Raw genomic sequence first — 16,166 nt, 5'->3', positions numbered from 1 at the left:
ACAATTCACGTCCATGTTCATGTTATTTATGTATATAATTATAAGTATACACGTTTTCCAAGATAACCTTGAGTTTATATTATGTTTAATGTATGATATGTTGTTTATTGAGCATTTGACTCATTTTTTTATGTTTTTATATTTTAACCACCTTAGGTGAGGATATTTATGAGGATGGAACTGTGGGACAAGACTTGGGCCAGGGAGGTGAGACAAAAGCCTAGATCATCATATATAGAGGTTTCAATTTATGACTTTTTTTTTTTTATATAAGTAAACGATTATATTGATATGAATAGGCATAGCCCAAGTACACAAGAATATATACAAAAGGTCACACCTATTTAGAGAGAAGTAATAGAAACAAGAAAATTATGAAAATCGAGGTCACAACAATCTATAGTTGTGGCCCAAAGAAAAAGAGTGCTAACAAAAAATAATCTAAGTTCTTCTAGTGCGCTCTTTGTCTTCACATGTCTGGTCATTTCGCTCCTTCCATAGGTACCACATGATATAAATCGGGACCATTTTTCAAACCGTTGAGATTTGTTGGAGACCTTATAGATTTATCCAGCTGGCCATGAGCTCTGTCACTGTGGCAGGCATAACCCAAGCTAACTCCATTCTATTAAACACTTTCTTTTTTTATAAGTAAAAAATATTATATATCAAAGGAGAAACCAAGTACACTAAATGTATACAAGAAAACATCTTGCCCAAAAAGCCCCTAATGACCCAAAAAGCCCATGAAAAGAAAACCCTAAAATACACCAAACCGACCCCCAACCCTTGTTTCTTGTAGAACTAAAACTCTACCCGAACACCCAACCCCAAACCATTGATTCCCCGTATTCACAATGTCTTCCCTTTAGACTTCCCTCTAGTTGAGCTACCACTCTTAGCGTTGTAGTTGATTGCCCAAGAAAGACGCTGTAACTCTCTGCTTTTCTTGAAACTTTTGGTTCTAAGTGCGTGGCTTGCCTCGATCACAGTGATTAATTCATTGAATTGGTCTTCACATCCTCCATGTGAAATTCCTACAAACTGCTGAATCTTGTTAACTTTAGGCAAAATCCAGTCCGCTATTGGTGGAAGAGACATCAAGGGAGCAACGTTATCCCAAGAAACAGTATCCAATTGCACTCTCTACTCTAGACATTCATCTACACAAGGCACCAACGCCAAACACTTTGGTTCTCCAGAAACTCCATTGGTTCACTCCAATGGTATCATGGTTCCCATTAGAGATTATGGGGTGATAGCAAGTCTCTTCACCTCTGGGGTTCCTACATCTCCTTCAGACCTTGGCACACTATTTTCCTTTAACTCTGACGAGGGAGCTTCGGGGACCAAGGGTGTAGTACCGACAATCGTTCTATCCTGTGTTACATAAAGCAAATGACATTCCATTACTGATGTCTCTACGCCGATACCCGATGAAGACCCTGCTTCAAACAACCCGGATTTCCTTTTGACCTGTCATACTCTCCTAGATCTAAAAATAAGGACAAAGCTGAATCCGATCTTCCGTTTTCCTTTAATTGGGTTTAAATGATTGAGACCTATCTTGTTTCTAACAACCCTATTGCCTCCAACTGAAAGCCGGTCTATTTTCGAAAACAAGAAAGCTATCGTTGCATTCAGCTCAAGAAGTTGGGTTTCCATCTCCTTTAAGGAATTGTGCATCTCAACAAACTGGTCCTGAGACGTGATTTGCAGATCCCCTTCACTCTGAACTCCCGAAGCATGACCCGTCTTTAGAGCTGCTGCATAGGATCGCCTCGCCACTAAGGATGTACTAGAATCTTTGTGCACCTCCAAGTTTTCCTTCGCTAACACGCCACCGACATGTCTGCTACGCGACTCCCTAGCAGAGCCACGTCCTGCAGCACATTGTCCTTCCAAACCGTCGCTCCCTCTCTTGCCGAAGGAAAAGTCACGCGGCACCTCCCCCATCCTTCTCCAATCACTGCCCCCTCCTCAGGAGTGAAAATAAAATTCCCCCTCCCACCACCACCATACTTTTCTACCGCCATATAATATCCTCAAGCATTTAAGCAGCGGTGCACCATGAAACTACGTCTACCTTCCCAGACAGTGGAGAAAAAATCTTTTTTTTCATCCTTTGTGCACACTTCCATAGCCTTAGCCAGCCACTGCACTATTGTTGAACCCAAAACCAACTTAGAAATCACCCTTCGACCCCTTTTAGTAATGGCCAACATACACCCCTCCTTCACCAGAGTAAAGGATTTAGATTCTATGATTAACACCATAGAAGAACCCATATTGACCAACTCCCTTCCTTCAACAGCCATTCATTATCACATTGAGACCAGATCAGAAATCTGCTACACAAATACATACAACACCAATCTAGTATGAGCACCTTAAGTCTTCGTAGATTATCCGTTGTCAAGATCTTACCTAATGATGTTTTCCATACAAAAAATGCCGCTTTGGGAGGTGCCTTATTTCTCCATATCTTTCTCCATGGGAATTGCGTATTCTCTGGTGGTGTAAGCGACTTATAAAAAGAATAGACAGAATATACCTTCATCGGTGGTTATCCATCACATCTTATCTGCTCCTTGGATTCTCGGCATCATGGTGTATAGAAAACCAAATAACTCCTCAACGCTGCCAACTTCCCAAATCTTGGGCAGCTCTAGTGAAATTCATGTTCCATTGGACTAGGTCCCTAGATAACTCCATGCAATTAGCCACTAAGGCATCTTTCTCACCTGCAATCCTAAGAACTGATGGGAATGAATCCTTTAGAACTTGGTCTCCACACGACGGGTCAATCCAAAATTTTATTCTAGATCCATCACCCAACACCAGTCTAGCATGCCGATTAAATATCCCCCACCCTCTTTTAATGTGTTTCCAAATTCCCACTCCGTAAACCTTGTGAACCTCCCTAGTGCACCCCATGCCTCCATATTTGCAATCAATCACTGATTCCATAGGGCTTATGATTTAGTATTATATCTCCACAACTACTTCTCAAGCAAGGCTTGATTGAAAATCCTCAAATTTCTAATACTCAATTCACCCGAACAGACTGGAAAACATAACTTATCCCACTTGACTAGATGATACTTGAATTCTTCTCTTATCCTATTCCAAAGAAAGTCACGATACAGCTTCTCGATACGGTGCGCCACACTTGTTGGAATTGGAAATACATATAAAAAATACGTTGGTAGATAAGAAAGAGTATTTTTTTTTATCAAAAACTATATGCGCAGTCAATTTTGTGTACTCCTTGCGCACTCCACTATTGTGATTGGGTGCGTCACTTTTTTTTAATATAAAATAACTATTTTGGCCAATCACATTAGTGGAGTGCGCAAAGAGTACGCAAAAATGATTGTATGTAGCAGAACTCATTTTTTATAAGGGTGATCCTACTACCTTTCGATAGATATAATCTCTTCCAACCTGCCAATCTACGTTCAATATTCTCCACCACAATCCCAAATCAATATAGATCTTGCATCTGCCCCCAAATGAAGCAATTTATGACTTTTATTGTACAAGGTTTGAGATATTTTATCAAGTGCTTCCGCAAATTCTCTTTTGTTGAAAATTGCGTTGAAGATTGATTTTCTCAGCAAATTATATGAGTTGAAGATTGTCTAAGGAAGTGTAGACAGATTGTTGCGGATTCATGAAAGAAATTCCAGACTCTCAGTACACTCCTATTATAATGCCTTAACCTGCCAAGGTGTATGTGATTACCCCTAGAAAAGTATTTGGAAAGTTAGAGTGCCGAGTAAGGTAGCTTTCTTTTGTTGGCTGGTGTCTCATGATAAAATTCTGACTACAGAAAATCTAAGAAAGCATGGTCTTTGTATTGTTGATTGATGTTCTATGTGCAAAAAAGATGGCGAATCAGTTAATCACTTGTTTCTCCATTGTGAGTTGGCTAATAATTTGTGGAATGTCATTTTGAAAGGATGGTATTTCTTGGGTGATGCCAATGCCTATGGTGAATTTACTAGCTTGTTGGAGATATGCTGGGCAAAGTCTACCTATTGCAGCTATTTGGAAAACGATTCCTTCGTGCTTGATGTGGTGTTTATGGCTAGAAAGGAATGAGAGATGTTTTGAAGACAAAGACCGAACAATGGAAGAAATTAGGGAAATTTTCTTTTAAACTCTGTCTATGGGCTAAGGCTAATGTAATGAATGATAATGATGTGTTTGAGTTAATCCAGTTTTTTCTTTGTTTTTAGTCGCTGTGTGTAGGTATTTCCTCTTGTATACTTTTTGTGTACTGGGGTCGGGCTATGCCTATTCATGGTAATAAAATTCTTATTAATTATCACAAAAAAAAAAATCAACCACCTAATTTCTATCATACCTATCTTTTGTTGATAGCTCAACTATGTAAAGGAATGATGCCAACCCCAAGAAACATTTGAACTCTATGTCAGAACTTAAACAAATGAAGAAGTACATTGAAAAAAAAAAAAGCAAATGAGGAATATTATACAAATTTCTTTTGAAAAAATCATGACATGGTGGACTCTAACTATGCGAATGTTAATATCTGCTCCAAGCAACGAAGATCGTAGCTTATGATATCAATGCATGCAACGGTGGTATGATTATGGGAAGAGTATTAAACAATGCAAATGGCAAAACTGATGGAGTTACATAACTTGCAGTGACACTTAATATGCTGCAAGCCACATAATCAGTTTTGCATATTAGAACAAATAACTGAGGAAATTCTGATCCTAAGTAAATAATTTTTTATTTCAGTATTTAAACTTTTCTTATTAAGTATATATTTTCAGTATTTAAATTTCAGAGATTTAGTCGCATCTCCTTTACTAAATCCTAAAACAAGGAAAAAAATGACATGTCTGTAATTTGAAGTTCATGCTGAGAAAAGTCATCTGCCATTAATGAATCTCAAAGAACTTGATCTTGTTACTTGATATCCCAATATTACATGGACTATGACTTATTAGGCATGAATATATACAGGCTTAGCAAAATACCAAAAGACTAAGGGCTCGTTTGTTTTCAGAGATGAGATGAGTTGAGATTAAAGTTAAAAAGTTGAATAAAATATTGTTAAAATATATTTCTTAATATTATTGTTGTTTTGGAATTTGAAAAAGTTGAATTGTTTATTTTATTTTGTATGGGGATTTGAGAAAGTTGTAATGATGATGTGAGATGAGATGATATGTTTTTAGAAAACAAACAAGGCCTAAAGAGCATATGTATTGACAGATGTAGCTACAAGGCACTAAGACTCATAGTGTAACTAATGGTTTTCCTTAAAATAAAGACACCATTTACAGAATGTGTCACCTGAAAAGTCCTGGCTTATGGCTGAAGTCTTGACAATGCCATTTTATTTCATATGCCACCCTCCATGCGTATTATCAATCAGCTACGGCAATCTTTGCACATCACAATATAGTTGACTATATTGCCTTGGCATCAATACTGAATGCAGAATCTTTTTTTTTTTTTTCATGTCAAGAACCTTTCCAAAACAAGACCTTTCGGACTCATCCCTACAGAGTAAACTCCAATCTCGTGTACAGCACCCTTCAAAGTTTTTCTATACGAAACTAATTAAATTGTTGATTTTTTACTATGAGGTGTGGCCCCTAGAGATTGTTTGTACCCAAAGAAATTTGAGCCTTGGACCTGGGAGAAGCATACCCCCAAATGCAAAGCCTTTACCACTTGCCAACCCCTAGGACTCAGAATCATATATTGTCCAACATCATTGCTCAACGATGTCCTAACAGTTGATTACTGGAAATATTTTCCTCATTATAACACAGTAGTCAGAATGTTCTAATACAATAATTTACTTGTCATCAAATATTCAATTCCCAGTGCATTTTCACCACAATGTGACTACCAATGAGGTTCTCAGCCAAATGCTAAGACGTTAAGACTGCATTTAACATTGTGATCTTCCAAAGCGTTATCTAATCCTGTAACAAAAGGAGGCTGGGAGCGTATGGTTCCGAGCACTGCCTGAAATATCTTCAAAGACTAAAGCAGTTCAATTTGCACAACCTGATAACAATATGATTCCAATCATTGTAGTGCCAGTGCATCGAATCAATGCACAGCGCAGCACTTCTAAAACCCAAACGATATCACCTGGGTTCGATCAGATCTAGAAGGACAAATGACTTGAGAAGAATAACAATTACAAAGAGAGACCAAAAAAATTGATTTGCACAGATGCACAAGAAGAAACATATTGTCTGGCTAGAGGAAAACATTGCGAGCCACTCCATACCACGTAAGCCTAACACTTTATTTACAAAAATATCCCCCGCCAATTTCTTTATATCTCAACTCATGACATCTACAAAATGGCAGCAAAGGATCAAAAAGGTTAAAATGATCTAGTTAAATAAAAGGCGACGTCTAACAGACTTGGAAAGATTTGGACTTGAAACTTCCCTTTTCCCTTTTGAGTTCTCCACACCCGAACCATCGGAAGCCTTGTCTGAACCTCCTGGTTTCACCTGAATTTGTACTTTGGTTGAACGATAGAATTCAGTGATACTTAGCTGGACACCTTTTGATTCCGGCTTTTCGATGGTCCCTTCAGATCTCAAGCTTGAACTCTTTCTTCGTTTTGATTCTTTCAGTTCCTGCAAAATTTCAAGCATGGAGAATCAGATTCACTGTAGCTCCAAAAGTAATGGCTAAGTTGATTTATTCAAATAATTTTTTCTTTTACTATTCTTTTCTAGGCTCATCTTTTTTTTTATAAGTAAAAGTTTATTAATATCAACAAGTATAGCCAAATACACTGGATGTATACAAGAGAAAACACCTAGCTAGGGAGCAGAAATAGATACAAGGAAATCATGATTGATTGTAACAACCTTTTTTTTCTAGGCTCATCTTTTATTGGTTGTAAATCTCTAAAGATGACCAAATCACATTCACAAAATCTCAACCAAGACAAAAGAAGTACCAAAATAGCACAGCACGGAATTCCCTAAAATAGGTGTTGATCTTTTTATTTTTTATTTTTTTGTGGAAAGAGGGTGTGACTATAGTAGAACCCAGCCACTAGAATCCGGACAGGAAGGGCCTAGACAGTGAAAAGCAGCAGGCGCCCCCTCAAGCCGGGTTTGAGCCATTAGCTTAGACCATTTTTTATCGATAAACAAAAATTTTATTGATCATGAAATAGACAAAAGCCCGAGTATACAGGATATATACAAGAGCCATAGCTTAGACCTTAACCTCACTAGGGAATTAAATGAATCCTTAGGCGGCTAATACTAATAGTGTAAGGTGAGTCCCTATTTGTATTCGAACCCACGACCTAGTACATGCCAAGCCACTTGGGAATAACCCAAGGACCATCGAGCCACCACCCTTTGTGGTAAATAGGTATTGCTCCTTACCAGCTATATCTCCAACTTCTTGCACACACATCATTATCTATTTTTCCTTCCCAATTCCCCCACCCCAAAAAAAAAAAAACAAAACAAACCCCACTTTTACCCCGTTTTTCGTTTTCTTTTTCACCTTAGAACCCCTTTCAAAATCCATAAAATATAACGGATTGGTTATCTTCAATTTTCTTGGCAGTCAATTGTCACTATCTCTTGTTACAACAACTAGCTTGAATAATTAACTAGAGAAGGTTTGGACAGCCGGTTGAGGGATGGTATACCGTGAGTCCTTTGCGAGCTGGACATGGAGAAGGCCTATGACCATGCGAGCAGGGATTTTTTGCTTTATATGTTAAGGAGATGTGGTTTTGGAGATAGGTGGTGTGGTTGGGTTAAACATTGTGTCTCGACCGCTGTGCTAGTCAATGGCAGACCTTGTGAATTTTTTCAGAGTTCAAGGGGTTTGAGACAAGGGGACCCGTTATCTCCTATTCTATTTGTTTTAGTAATGGAGGCTTTGAGTCGTATGATGGAAGCTGCTATAAGGGGTGGTTTCTTTGCTGGTTTTTCAGTGGGAAACAAAAGTAACGGGTTATCCATCTCCCATTTATTGTATGCAGATGACACTTTAATTTTCTGCGATGCTGACAGCAGAAATATTCAAGCTTTAAGGGCTGTACTTTTGTGTTTTGAAGCGGTTTCGGGTCTCAAGGTGAACTTGGGAAAATCAGAATTGGTTCCGGTAGGGAAGGTGGGGAATATTAACCATCTAGCTGATTTGTTGGGTTGTAAAGTGGCTGCTCTTCCTATGAGTTACCTCGGGCTTCCTTTGGAAGCCTCTTTTAAAGCAAAAACTATTTGGGATGGAATAGTAGAGAAGGTAGAAAAAAGATTTTCGAGTTGGAAGCAACTTTACCTTTCAAAAGGTGGGGAGATGAACTCTTATCAAAAGTACCCTCTCCAATCACCCCACGTACTATCTCTCTTTATTTCCTTTACCGGTGGGGGTGGCTAATCAGATTGAAAGACTTTTTAGTGCTTTTTTTTTTTTTGGGGTTATGGGTGAGGAATACAAATTTCATCTTATGGGTTGGCCAAAAGTGTGCAGTCCAAAGGAGATGGGAGGCTTGGGGGTGCGTAACTTGATAAGCCCTATTAGAAAAATGGTTGTGGAGATTCCAATTGGAAGAGGATTCGTTGTGGAGAATGGTAGTGGGTGGGAAGTATGGTTGTGATTAAGGGGGTTGGTGTTCTAAGGAGGGTAGGGGGACTTATGGAGTGAGTCTTTGGAAGTTTATTAGAAAGGGGTGGAAGGCATTCGCAACACACACCAGTTTGGAGGTTGGTGAGGGCACAAGAATTAATTTCTGGTTTGATAAATGGTGTGGTGAAAGAGCTCTGTTTTCTGCATTTCCAAGAGTCTTCAGATTAGCCAGAAATCAACAGGTTGCTGTTTCAGATGTTTTATGTCGAGCCAATGGCAGTGTACTGGAATCTGACCTTTTCCAGAAATGTGCAGGATTGGGAAGTTGAGGAGATACCAGGTTTTTTCAGTTTTCTTTATTCTAGGAAGCTAGGAGGAATTGGGGAGATAGAATGTTGTGGAAACATTCAAAGAACAAAAAACTTTCTGTCAAATCTTTCTATAAGGTGCTGCAAGACCACCAGCCCGTAGTGTTCCCATGGAAGGGTATATGGAGAGTTCCAGTGCCACCTAAAGTTGCATTTTTTGCTTGGACTGCTGCTTTAGGTAAGATTTTGACAGCTGACAATTTAAGAAAACGAGGGATGATTGTATTGGAGTGGTGCTACTTGTGTAAGAAGGATGGTGAATCGATTGATCATATTTTTCTGCATTGTGAGGTGGTGAGGAGTTATGGGATGGCATTATCAGTAGGGCAGGGTTGACTTGGGTTATGCCCAAGAGTGTGGTGGACCTCCTAGCATGTTGGAATAGGCAACATCATAGCTCTCAGCTGGCGGCAACATGGAGGAGGGTCCCTTTGTGCTTATTGTGGTGTATTTGGTTGGAAAGAAATGAGAGATGCTTCAACAACAAGGAAAGAACAGTGGGGGAAATGGAACTTTTTTGTATTTTCTTTGGTTCAATGGTTTTCTGCTATTGTATTAAAGGGAGGGAATGTTTGAGTTTTTGCTTTCTTTTCAGCTTGCTAGAGTGCAATTAGGTGTGTCTCTTTTGTATACTTCCTGTGTACATGGGCTTTGCTTAGTTGCATTAGATCAATAAAGTTTATTACTTAAAAAAAAAAAAAAAAAAAAAACTAGAGAACATACTTGAATAATACTAAATCCAACAATCAAAAGAATTTTAAGTTTCGGGGGGGAACATTGCACACCTTTTCACGCAAAAAACTGTCAACCTTTTCTGGAAAAGCAGCCTGAACAAGGTCCATATTTTCATCTGTCAACAGGTAGAAGCAGCCCTCCTCATCAACATGAATCTCTGGAACATCGGGCCCTTCCAATAAATTGGGAGATTCATCAGATGCTATAACATTTTGCTGCCTATCAGACTCCTCAGTAGGGATTGTATACATAGCACTCCCCAGAGCAGATGCAACTTTTATCCACTTGACCAAATAGAATGGATGTCCGTATCTAATCTTTACACGCAGTACAGAGTCAAACTCATACTGTCCATACAACAAAGTTTTTACAGGATTTACAGCCATTTCTCTCAAGAAAATGGTGGACAACATGGGAAACATCATCCGCCGAATATAAGATGGCTCCCAGATCTGATTAAAAGCCAAGAAATCAACCAGCATTTCAGTTTTTGGGCTTCCCCATGATATGCAAGGGCCATCTTTTCCTGTAAAAACATTCAAAAAAATCTCTGTTATAGACCTGTGCAAGATATAGTCCGAACAAAAAGTTATAAAATGAAAAGAAGAAGAAGAAGAAGAAGAAGTTTTTCTAGATTATCAATAATTTTGAATTTGTTTCTTTTTTTGCAGGTCCTAAAGGCTGAACTGAAACGCGGGGGTCGGATCGGGGAGCCTTGAAATGCAATACCAGTATAAGTAACCTTAAACTAATCCAAACCAAAGGTGGCGACCATATGTTATATGCAGTACCGTATAGCCTCACATGCAAGACCATATAGACTATTGTTTGGATATTCAAATGAGATAAGATGAGAAATTTGTGAATAGTAGTGAGATAGTTTGTGAATAGTAGTGAAATAGTTTGAGTTTAGATTTTTATTGGGTTTTGGAAAATGAGAGAGAAAAAGTTGAATAAAAATATTATAAAATTAAAATATTGTTAGAATATAACTTTTTAATATTATTTTGGGATTTGAAAAAGTTGAATTATTTTTTGTGTTTTATTTGGAAGTTTGAGAAAGTTGTAATGATTAGTAATGATTAGATGAAAAAGTATGAAAGAGAAATTGAAAAGTTTTTGTGTTTGAGTAGTGTTTGGATGTTGAGTTGAGATGAGATGAGATGAGACCAAATGTGTATCCAAACAGGGCCTAAGATCTATCAATGTCCCAAGTGGAAACAAAAGTCACAGATTCATTAAATTATGGTTAACATATCATCTCATGGATTTCTTATAAAAAAAACATATCATTTCATATATTATTTAGGCATCTTAATTTATATTCAGTCCAAGCATTTCAGGAAGTTCATGCCAAAAGCACATCACTAACTTTCTGATAAGCACCCCTTAATCCTTGCTATCAAATACTAAATAAGCCAAACAAACTTACCAGCAAAATAACCATGGTTGTCACACAAATACATTGCAATTATCTTCTCATTGGGAAAATTTGACTGCATTGCAATCTTGTTGCAAACTTTCATTCTCCAATTTTCTTGCTTTTTCTGTTCCTTCTCCTTCTGAGCCTACGATTGAGACACTATTAAATGCTTTTATTATTGAACAGAACTCACACTCCGCACAGACAAGACAAAAAAGAAAACGCAATTTCAATTCTTGAGCAAAACAGAGGTTATCCTAAAATGTCACTACGGCAGTTTCTGAAAGAAACAATAAAGTAACAGCAATAAATAAGGGCATACCACACCACAGGAGGGGCAATCACATTTAAATCCATCTGGCTTTTTCATGCAACCTTCACCATTACTAGTACTGCAGTATTCACAAGAAAACTTAAAATGAGCCCTCTTGCCGCCAGGATGTCCACAGAAGGAACAGTGACAACATCTTATCTTTGGTGAGCTCTTATCCGAACTAGGCGTATGATCATCTAAAGATTTAATGCCACCTTGAAACAGTGGAGTATCCCCATTGCCTATTTCATACAGCCTACAGGAAATATCATCTTCAGCATGGAAGGTATCAATCCCAACTCGATCTAACATTACCACATGTTCATTTCAAATTTACAGCTACAGAAAAAAAATGACCGACATCAGTTAATGAGCACACCTATTCAGTATCTCATCTTCAGCAAAAGCTTGGACAAAGCGAAGAGCTGTATCAAGCCCAATCCCTTGCACCCCGTCCAAATCATGGTCATTGCCAACCAAAAGAGATATAGCAATCAAGTGTTTCCTCTTCAACCCAATACCAGCTTCAATATCTGATATGCGGTAACATTCAAATGGTTCCTGCATACCATGAGATCCTCACGCTTACCAAAAAGGATATTGCAAAATCAAATGATTTAATCATGAACGGATAGGAACATGAAGAAATTTGTGAGCTACAATTACGGCATAGATGTCATTGCCATATTGAAAAGTAAATGATTAGATGACACTTTAAAATGCAACCTAATGCTCAATAAGGGCACAAATAAATCACTTGTACTTACTTTGGAATTGGGCTGAATACATTTGATGACACATTTAGCCCCATAGAGGAATGCATCACTGTCGGCAGTGATGCAAGCATCTACATAACCTTCACTGTTTAACTGTGCACACAATGCTTCTGCCTCTCCTTTTGCTTTTACCACAGGCAACCCAAAAAGCTCAAGCAGTTCCTATCAAACCACGATTAGTAAAAAATTGCATAAAGGTCCCAAAAGCATCACCAAAAAATCAAGGGAAACTGAAAAACCTACAACCATCCAATAGGTGGAATGCAGACTTCACCATACCAAATATATTTAACAAAATTGATGCCAACATAGCTAAAATGATCTTACACCTCAATTCAATGCAAGCCACAGATGAAGTACAAAGATGAGAGCTTGTTTACATAGTACGCAACTAAATGATGAGCAAAAAAAAACCCCTTGGTTGCTAAAAATTTCACAAAAGTAAGTTTAATGAGTAACCCTGCAATACCTACAAGGAAATTTGTAAGAACTTCCCCAACACATGTACACCAAGAAAAAGAAAAATTAATGTGACATATGCTTCAAACTTGTCTGAATATCATAACATCCTTATGTTTCTTCATCACAAGTATTGTTACCAAACTTCAACCTCAAAGAATAAACCCCCAAAACGCCTGTTCATAATGTATTGTGCTGGTTTTTAGTTTATAACAGTAATAAACATTAAAAGTTTTTTCAGTTTATACTTCATATAGGGGGGCTTCCTAGAGTTCACACATACTTTCTTCTACATGTTAAAATATGGGCATAAACATAAAATGAAATTAACTGTTTTAACTTCATTTTGTTTTCTTGTGGAACCTCACCAAGTTGGTCCCTTCAGACCCACCCACCATAAATGAGTATTAGGTAATAAAAAAAAACTCCTAGTCCCAGGATGCCCAAATATACAGCTCATCCCAAACCTACCCATTGATCACTAGGTTGCACCCTGCCGATGGTGGGTCTATTTCCTCAGTTAGTCAACAATCAGAAGAAGAAAATCCCCTAAAAGAATATAGGTTGATGCACAAAGGGGCGAAACCAGAACTCAACCAAATATATGAGTTTATTATGATGATAGAAATTTCTAGAACTTGTAGGTAAGGTATTTGTTAATTGTGTAAACGCCTTTCCGATGAATTTGGAAGAATGGAATGAAGGAAGCAGATATTCACCTCCATGTATCTTAACATTCGCAAAATCTAACAAAGTTGATTGCAATTATGACGAAATAAACAACCCACCACACACTCTCGAACACATTTTGAAAATGCACCATTCCTCTCAACCGAAATGCCCTCTTCAGCAACCGGAAAATCTGACAAATCAATGCCAGAAGCACGAAAAAACCTTGCAATTCTTGCCTGCGATTTAAGCGGTGATGGAGTTCCATCAAGGACAAAGACCGGAAATGCACCAAACTGCAAATACCTCAGCACCATTGTTATCAGAACAAGTCAGGCAACATTATGTTGTAAAGAAAATGTGGAAAACAAAACAAAATTATTATTTTAAACGTTGTACAGTTTTTGGGACACAAAACAAAATCTCCATTTCACTGAGGCTAACACAATCATTTAAGTAAGAATAAATATAGATAGAAGTCACTATTAGGAGCATTCATTTTGCACACATGATGTAGCATCATCTAGACCACACATCTATCCAAATGAGTGTTGGGAATAATCAACTAGAAGCAGTCACGTAGTGAGTGTAAAATGTGTATTGCTATAGTGACTTCTCTCTAACATTACTCCGTAAGTAATACATCCTACAACGAAGAAAGGAGAAGGATTGCATCAAAACAATAAACAAAACCTCAAAACAATAACAGTTATAAAAAAAAAAGTAGGAACTTCAAAACAAATAACAGATAAAAAAACAAAATTTTCTTTCCCCTTTTTCATTATTTTTTCTTCTCTATGCAGGCAAAGAAAAAAATTTAAATAAGCAAAAATATTTGGGCCAAAAAAGAAAAGAAATTTATCTCAGCCAAGATAAGTCTTTCAAAGCATAAGCCGAAAACTTTGGTTTCTTGGTAACCAAGCAGGAACCGAAAATGAATGAGAGAAGGAGAACCAAGAGCACCTTAGAGAAGAGATTGATGGTACGGAAGAAAGTAAGCCTAATGTGTGGCTTTCTGACATGGGTCTTGATAGCGGTCTCGTGCTGGACGATCCAGAAGGAGAGGTCTACGACGACTCGTTTGTTCCTCAGGAAATCGAAGCCTTCGGTTCGGGCATAGGGCTTCAGCAAGTCCCAGAAATTCCCTCCCACCCCCATTGCTTTTCCTTATAAAAAAATATGGGTCAGAAGAAAATGTAGGAAAACAGCGGGTTTTCGGCTTGCATGTACAAAGATGGCAGTAGCTTCACAGTTCGGAGAAGTGGGAGGCGGAAGGGGTTGAATGGGCGACTGTGTTTGTGTGTGGGCCTACGCTGATCCAAAATCCGAAAATTCGTTTCGGATTCCGATTCTAACTCCGACAGCGGAGTCGGAATCAGAGTTTTTTCATCAAAAAAGTTGGAGCTGGAGTTCGAGATAGCAACTCATTGTCTTACTTCGACTCCTTGTATATAATTTATAAAAATATATATGTATTTTTGATATTTTAATCATATATATTATACAATTATAATTTATATAATTAATTAAATTCAATAATATATTAATATAAACAAATTATTATAAAATAATATATTTATACTATAATATAAATTGATTAAATTAACTAATAATAATTTAGTATATGTAAACACCATACTATTAACTATTATTACTATGTAATACTAATGTATAATAAGAACTAATGAATAAACACTAATATATAATAACATTTAATATTAATTATATAATAACTAATGTTTTATGTATAATCACAAATATTTAAATTTATAATAACATGTAATACTAATATATAATAACTAAAGTATAATAACATGTATTAGTAATGTATAATAATCAATGTATAATAACATGCAATATTAATGTATAAACATTAATATATAATAACATTAATTTGTACAATGATTTATTTTTTCAAATTTGGTTATGTTTTAATAAATTTGAAATTTGAAAAAATATTTTTTTAAAAAAACTGAAATCTGGAAGTCCAATCCGATTAGTGAGAACCCAAAATTACCAAATTGAAATTTCAAATAGGCTAAGAAAAAAATTTCAATAAAAAAGTCCAAATCTGATTCCACTTCGACAAGTCAGAGTTGGAGTCGCAGGGCACTCTGACTCCAACATTGTTGGTGCTCAACCATAAGGCCATCTTTCCGGGTCCAAATGATACCCAATGGAAAGGTTGTGACTTGGGGAAAAAGTTACCGTTACAGAGAGAGGAGGAGAAACGGATTAGAAATAAAAATTTTACATCGTAAATAAGGAACTGATGCATCACTGACGATGCATCCCAACTAATTTTTTTTAGTTAATTATTAAACAAGTGTTTTTAAATGCGTTTATGGTTTTATTTAAATATTTAAAGTGATTTATAAAATACTTGAAAAAAATACACAAATAAAAAAGTGTATTTTGCATTTCTCAGGAGAAACTCTCGAAAACATCTCTCAGTGGTCCTAGAAGTCCCCTATTAAATAATGGGGTATGAACAATGTTACATGCTTCAATCATCTTTGAAATTTTTATATGCTCTAATTTAAAGAAAAATTTAGTGTGTTTAAATACACATATTTATACATCAATATGTGTGTGTTTAAATAGAATGAAAAAAATGACAAATCACATGTTGATGTGTAGTGTACGAGATGGTAATTAGAATTTTTCATTTTAATAATATCATGTTGTCATGCATAACAAGTAAGACATTTTTATTTTAAAAATCTCTAATATTTTTTTATTTGACTAAAACAGGATAGTTCATTACTGAGTATATACCTATTAGCCTTTGTAATGTCATCTACAAG

At 36.8% G+C, this 16,166-nt stretch overlaps 1 protein-coding gene across 2 annotated transcripts; it reads right to left on the bottom strand.

The window, feature by feature from the left end:
• Positions 1–6,210: 6,210 nt before the first annotated feature.
• On the bottom strand, positions 6,211–14,783 carry LOC108998295 (flap endonuclease GEN-like 1). Of its 2 annotated transcripts, none has more exons than XM_018974812.2 (8): positions 14,323–14,783; positions 13,479–13,655; positions 12,223–12,393; positions 11,835–12,016; positions 11,465–11,711; positions 11,152–11,287; positions 9,770–10,245; positions 6,211–6,653 (listed from the first exon to the last, which is right to left on the bottom strand). In XM_018974812.2, exons 1-8 carry the CDS (start codon positions 14,515–14,517, stop codon positions 6,402–6,404), a joined length of 1,836 nt encoding a protein of 611 aa, XP_018830357.1. In that variant the 5' UTR covers positions 14,518–14,783; the 3' UTR covers positions 6,211–6,401. The 2 variants fall into 2 exon arrangements, with proteins under 2 accessions (XP_018830357.1, XP_018830358.1); XM_018974813.2 differs by having other exon boundaries at positions 11,465–11,534.
• Positions 14,784–16,166: the final 1,383 nt, after the last annotated feature.

This window comes from Juglans regia, chromosome 12, assembly GCF_001411555.2.
Source record: "Juglans regia cultivar Chandler chromosome 12, Walnut 2.0, whole genome shotgun sequence".
NCBI lineage: Eukaryota > Viridiplantae > Streptophyta > Magnoliopsida > Fagales > Juglandaceae > Juglans > Juglans regia.
The sequence above is the reverse complement of the archived record's forward strand: the minus strand, read 5'-3'. Positions and strand labels throughout refer to the sequence as shown.